Below are 6,443 nucleotides of genomic sequence, written 5' to 3' on the forward strand. Positions count from 1 at the left end.
GCACCGTGTCTACGTCTAATCTAGGAGTCTAGTTCGGCATGGAGAGCTGTATAAAACCAATCTATGGACTGATAACTCAAACAACACAGGTCGGTAAACTACTCATTATATTCTAGGAGTGGTAGCCATGTGATATTGTCGGTGACTTCTTATCAAGGGGATGGGTTTGCAAATCCAGGCCAATGCAGGGTGAGATTTTTGAAATGGAAAGCCGCGTTTCTGTGTTTCCAATTCAACTGAAACTGAAGGTCCCGCGCCCATGATGAGTGCCTACATCAACAGTGTACATGCTAGCTTTGCTTTCAGTCCTGGATTATGATACTTGGACGAGCCATTAACCGAACTGGAGACTCCTAGATTAGATGTAGACACTCTGCTTACCCACCACCAGTATTACCGCGGGCTGACTATCAAACAGTCAAACGATTAAAAGAAGGCATCACACTTTCAACTAATTGAATGATAAAGTATAGTTTACTTCTGGTATTGTGAAAGCCAGGATCCATTTTCGAAGAAAGATGACTGCGAAAGTGTATGCTGTGGTTAGGGAATAATCACATCAGGAGACTTGATGATGTCCATCTCAGACGTAGTCGAAATATAAATTCATACACAAAGCTTAAATTATTATCCACTAAATTTGAAATATATAAATGTAAATTTGTTACCTGTTCATGTTGCTGCTTGTCCGTGTTAGAGTGGCGTCCTCCAATTTCAGGCCAAGAAATCAGGGTTTTAGCAGTTTCATCGGTTGGGATCCTTGGATTTTGATATGCTCAGAACATTTCTCTCCAGATGCAATTCTCCTCTATATTCTTTAATCTCTGTCCGCTCTGAATCTGCTTGAAGAAAGCGCCTTCCAGTTGCCTTCTGTCATCCGAACAGCTGTCTTGAATTACAGCGGTGCATGCCATCTTGATGGGTCGTTTTCTCTGACATCTGCCGTGTAATCACGTAGAAATCTTGTAATTTCGGGTTATCAAATATAATTAAACTGTCTACCAATTTATTTAGTTTGTGTGCGTGTTTGTGTAGTACGTGTGCGATCGTTTATGTATAAAAGAATGTTGTCTTTGACTAGATAAGGTTTCTTTAAATCACATCATAATTTTTTATTATAAGTCCAATATTTTCTCTTTGTTCAAGTGAGCGATTTGTAACCACTTGTGGACTTTTAAGACCAATTGTGGTTGACGTGTTTTCGTCGTATCCTCTTTACCTTTACTCTTACTTTTACTTTCCTCCTCCGTCTGATTTGTTCCTTCGGCACACTGCTTGGCGTCTCCACTTCTGTTAGGATGGCGTTTTCTTCGCTCCCCAAAGTCGTCATCTCTTGTTCGCGCTCTGCCATAGCAGCCGCCAGCGTCGTCGTCGTCGTCGCTGGTACTTCTGTGGTGCTCTCCAGATCTCCTTCTGTTATCATTCTCTCCTCGTAGTATGGCTCTGTCGCTGTCGTGGTGGTGGTCTCTAAATTCTCTTCCGTCGTCATTCTCTCCCTTTCATCGTTTACTTCTGTCGTCGTTGGCATTTCCGTTGTTGCCTCCTCGGTTATCATTCTCTCTTCATAGTACGCATCGGCAGTGGTTGTATCAGCGGCTTCCATCGTTGTTTCTTCCAAACCTCTCATTGTTGTTGCTTGTAAACTTCCCATTGTTGTCTCTTCTAAACGTCCCATGGTTGTTTCTTCCAAACCTCGCATCGTTGTAAAACCTCCCATTGTTGTCTCTTGCAAACGTCCCATGGTTGTTTCTTCCAAACCTCGCATCGTTGTAAAACCTCCCATTGTTGTCTCTTGCAAACGTCCCATGGTTGTTTCTTCCAAACCTCGCATCGTTGTAAAACCTCCCATTGTTGTCTCTTCTAAACCTCCCATGGTTGTTTCTTCCAAATTTCGCATCGTTGTAAAACCTCCCATTGTTGTTTCTTGTAAACCTCCTATTGTTGTTGTTTCTTGTAAACCTCCTATTGTTGTTGTTTCTTGTAAACCTCTCATTGTTGTTGTTTCTTGTAAACCTCCCATTGTTGTTTCTTGCAAACTTTCCGTTGTTGTTTCAACATTTTCTGTGCTCATTTCTTCGAACGGTGTCATTGTACTTGTACCTTCTTCCATACTCTCGGTTGTCGATGTTGCTTCGCTCTCTGCTGCTGCTGCTGCTATTCGGAGTTTTTCTGCCATTGCTCTCAATTGGCACGGGGTGAGGGTGGCGTTGTTGGTACTGTTGGTTTCTTCAGGACTGCCTTGTTCGATGGTCAACCATGTTCTTTTGATCATGTCAGAACCTTTCTCTGCTATCATGATGGTAGGAGCGTTGGTGTTCCCACTTACAATGTAGGGCATGATGGAGGCATCGATAACCCTCAGCCCGTTGATGCCGTACACTTTGAGTTCAGGGTCGACCACTGCGTTCCTGTCGAAGGCAGGGCCCATCTTGCACGTCCCTACCGGATGGTTCATTGCCGCTGTGTACTGGGTCGCAGCGCATGTCCAGTAGGCGAACGATCCGAACCGGAAGTTGGCGCACAGTGGTAGCGGCGTCACATTCAGGGTGATTCCTAAGCTGGGCAGCACTCTCGTCTGCGACATTCTTGCGCCGAACAGCAAGCCTTCTATCAATATCTGCATGTCGGGAGCGTCCCGCAAGTAGTTGGGGAATATCCTAGGTGGCATGAATGGATCGGTCGTGTTGATAACCAGAAGACCTCGACTTCTAGGTCTAAGCACTGTGGGACGTACGTTAATCCTGTTGTAGTAACAAAGTGGTTCTAAAGGTCCTGAGCTGTCTTCACAGGTCACCGAACTCGTGCTGGAGTTGTCAACAGGTGCAGCAACAACAGGTTGTGTAGTGGTGTTCACTTGTGTATCATTATCGCAACTGAAGATGCTTTTGTAAGGAGGAAAAGTGGGCTTAGGTGTCGTTGTTGTCGTTGTTGTTGTTATGAGATCCACCTGAGTATTGTTGGGTGGTTCGTAGGCAGATTCAAACAAGTACTGTATGTCAGGGTAGTGATTCATTAGCCTCGCATACTGTGAACGTCCGAATGCAGACACTTGCGAGATACCTGTTGTAGCTAACGGTCCTCTCGCGTCTCTGACATAATCAATAATATCCTTCAATCTCTGGTTAGAGTTCAGAGGTGTCGTGTCAGTCTCCCTCAGAACGAACTGAATCCCAGCTGAGCTCACGTGATCTTGCAGGTTGTAACCGACACTTAGATCCTGTATTACTCTTATGTTCAACGGTGCCAGATATTCTGTTGGACCTACACCAGAAAGCATTAACAACTGCGGAGAATTTACTGTTCCAGCACTAATAATAACTTCTTTGCTTGCATATGCCTCCAAGATATTACTTCTGTTGTTCTCCATCACGTATTGAACTCCTGTTGCATTTCTTGATTGTTCGTCTATCAGTATTTTGATTACCCTCGCGTTGGTTAGGACTGTCAAGTTTGGCCGGCTGTCTCTGATTGGCCGTATGAAGGCGCTGTTCGTGCTGAATCTTTCGCCATTCTTAGAGGTGGTCTGCGCTAACATCACCCCCTCTTGTTCAGCCCCATTGAAATCTCTCTCAGTGAATCCTAATTCCAGAAAGGCATGCAGTATTCCTCTCACGTTGATGTCTTGGTAAGGGAATCGCTCTACAGCAAGATAACCCCCTCTGCCATGATATTTAGAATCCGCTATTGTTGGATCTCTGTTATCCTCCGATTTGATGAAGTATTTGAGGACGTCTTCGTATCCCCAACCGGTGTTCCCAATGTCTGCCCAGTGATCGTAATCTTTGCGGTTACCTCTCACGTACATCATGTAGTTGTGGACACTTGAACCGCCCAAGACTTTCCCTCTCGGCCAAGGACAACCCACACCGCCACAAGTTCGTTCTCCAGGTTGCGATCGGTAGTTCCAGTCTATGGCAGACCTGTTCCCTACAAGATAGGGCGCGAAGGCAGGTACATCTGCTTCGTAAGGCTCTTCACCACCTGCTTCGATAAGGAGAACAGTCCAGTTTTGGATTTCTGACAGTCTGTTGGCGATCACACACCCTGCTGAGCCGCCTCCCACTACTATGAAATCAAACGTGTTGTTTCCTGTTTGAGGTGGTGGTGATGGTGCGGTGGTACTTGTCATGTTGGTGTCCCTGAGCGTACTGATGAGAGCCATGAATACTGTGGTCAAGTTGATGACTGCGTTAGGACACGTGGCTGTAGTGTTGGTGGCCGCCTGCAGAGCTGACTGCAGCGTCGCGTTCAGCACAGCCGTGTCCATGGTAACGGCACCTGCAAGGACAGAAACAATACAATGTCTTAGTGTGTTTCGCCATTCTGTCAGCAATACATAGTCGCTTAGAATGGAGACGTCTTATGTAACAAAAAGTAATTTTATAGCAGAGCCAAAACACAGTCCAGTGGTTGAAAATGTGAAACAAAATTCGGCCAGTTACTACCGTACGAGGGCTATAAATAAAGTCGTGGCAGCGTAGTCCAGACACTCTTACGAACATCCAAAAAACTTTGAAGGATGTGTAAAAGTATTATGCTGGACAGTACGGATTTGTCCTGTTTACTGTTACTTCCGTGTCTTTTGTACATAATATAATTTCGACCCATATCTATATTTTGGAGACAGTCAGAATTTGTGTTTGTGCGATGATTCGTTACAAATTCCTCCATCAGAATAGGCTAAACCAGTTGTCTACTAAAATGTGTTGCTTGGGCGTATAATAAATGCAAAACAAGGAAACGAGGACACGTGTCAAAATAGTTCCATATTTCAATGGTTATAAGACTAAAACTGTATGATATTTTGTCTTCAGCTGTTGACACGTTTTTCGCTCAGCTCCATGGCTAAATGGTTACCGTGTTGGTCTTTGGTTACAGGGGTCTCGTGTTCGATTCCCGAAAGGATCGGGATTTTTAACACCACGAGATGGTGTCTGTTTTGTTTGTTCCGGATGGGCTCGAAAACTACTGGCCTGATTGACCTGACGTATGGTAAAGGATACAGCTCGAGTCACTTTTGATTTTCATACGTATTTCACGCAATTAGACAGAAACATTGCTCCATAATAATTTTTGTAAATCTGTTTGTGTAAACGATTGATGAGATGTCAATCCTTTGTTACTCACATTCTTCTAAACCAGCAAAAAGGGTAATTCTCTCCCAAGGAGTGGATTCAAACACCCCAACATTGAGGACAGAAGCAAAACCTCGCCTGTCGCGTTATTACATAGCTGTCTTAGCCGCCCAAAACATGGCATTGTAAGAATAATATTACCATATTCACAATTTTCCGTCAAACGTGCGGTTGTTAAAAGATAGACAAGTACTGCCTTGGGAGGGGAAATACTTCCGGTAATACGCGGGGAATATTATGGATACATGCTTTGTCCTTTTCATAGTGTACTATCATAATTTAAGCCTTCTAATATTATGACCAATCTTTATTCCCCATAAGATATACGTCAGTGACTGAATGTAGTAATATGTGACAGCCCGCACCTTCGTATCAGTATCATACAAATACCTGCGTGAACGCCGCTTCACTTCATATGCTATTTGCTTATCTGCACATTCGCGCTGTAGCGCGATTGATACTTCGCCTTCGGTCACGTGACTTCTCGAGCTTGCTTCGAACAGGCTCGAACCTCGGTGCGTATCGGGTCGGCTCGATCCCGCTCGAACACGGATATCGTTTGCCCATCACTAGTGCGGATTAGACGGGCATCCAGTTGGGAGTGTTGTTGCTGTGTGGCGTTGAAGTGAAGAGTGTCCATTTCACCGCTCTAATTAAAAAGGTGATCAGCTTTCTTGGATTAAATTCGCGGTTGCCCTTGGCATAAAATGCATCAGAATGTTATCGGGGATTACTTGAAGCCTGCGGCGATGTATTACCATATAGGACGGTTGTACGGTGTGTCAAGGCGTTTCGTACGGGTCTGAATGAGACTGGCGTTCATTCCGTACTTACAAGACATGAGTCCTTGGGGCTTCGGCCTGTTTCCCAAGTTGAAGAAACCCTTCAGTAGGATGCTCCGTCGCTCTGATCAACAGAGAATACCTTGCCAATGGTCTCCGACGGCTTGCGGATATTTGGCGAAAGGTAATAGACTTTGTGGGTGAATACATTGAAGGAAAATAAAGTAATTTTACTTGTTATTTCGTTAAATATTTAGTTCCATAAATATTGGCACTACTTTCTTGATAGCCCTCGTACGTACATCTTCATTATAGATAGACTGTTGTGCCTTTCAGCGTTTAGTCTGCAGGTCTCTGTGAATTTACTAAACGCCAGTTACAAATTATGAAATAGTGTGTATGGCAGTCATATCTATTACAAAAAGAAATCATTTTGTTGTTTTACAGTTTTAATTTTGCGTTGACAAGTGTCATAATGTGCGAGATACGAGATAGCGGTGTTCGTTTAGTTTAAGCAATCCTGTTG

General features: G+C 44.2%; 1 protein-coding gene across 1 annotated transcript; it reads right to left on the bottom strand.

Annotated features, from left to right (window-relative positions):
• Nucleotides 1-1,174: 1,174 nt before the first annotated feature.
• Nucleotides 1,175-5,775, bottom strand: LOC136886770 (glucose dehydrogenase [FAD, quinone]-like). Its single transcript, XM_068230954.1, has 3 exons — nucleotides 5,637-5,775; nucleotides 2,875-4,278; nucleotides 1,175-2,781 (listed from the first exon to the last, which is right to left on the bottom strand). The coding sequence occupies exons 1-3, from the start codon at nucleotides 5,773-5,775 to the stop codon at nucleotides 1,175-1,177; spliced, it is 3,150 nt and encodes a 1,049-aa protein (XP_068087055.1).
• Nucleotides 5,776-6,443: the final 668 nt, after the last annotated feature.

This window comes from Anabrus simplex, chromosome X (genome assembly GCF_040414725.1).
Source record: "Anabrus simplex isolate iqAnaSimp1 chromosome X, ASM4041472v1, whole genome shotgun sequence".
Taxonomy (NCBI): Eukaryota; Metazoa; Arthropoda; class Insecta; order Orthoptera; family Tettigoniidae; genus Anabrus; species Anabrus simplex.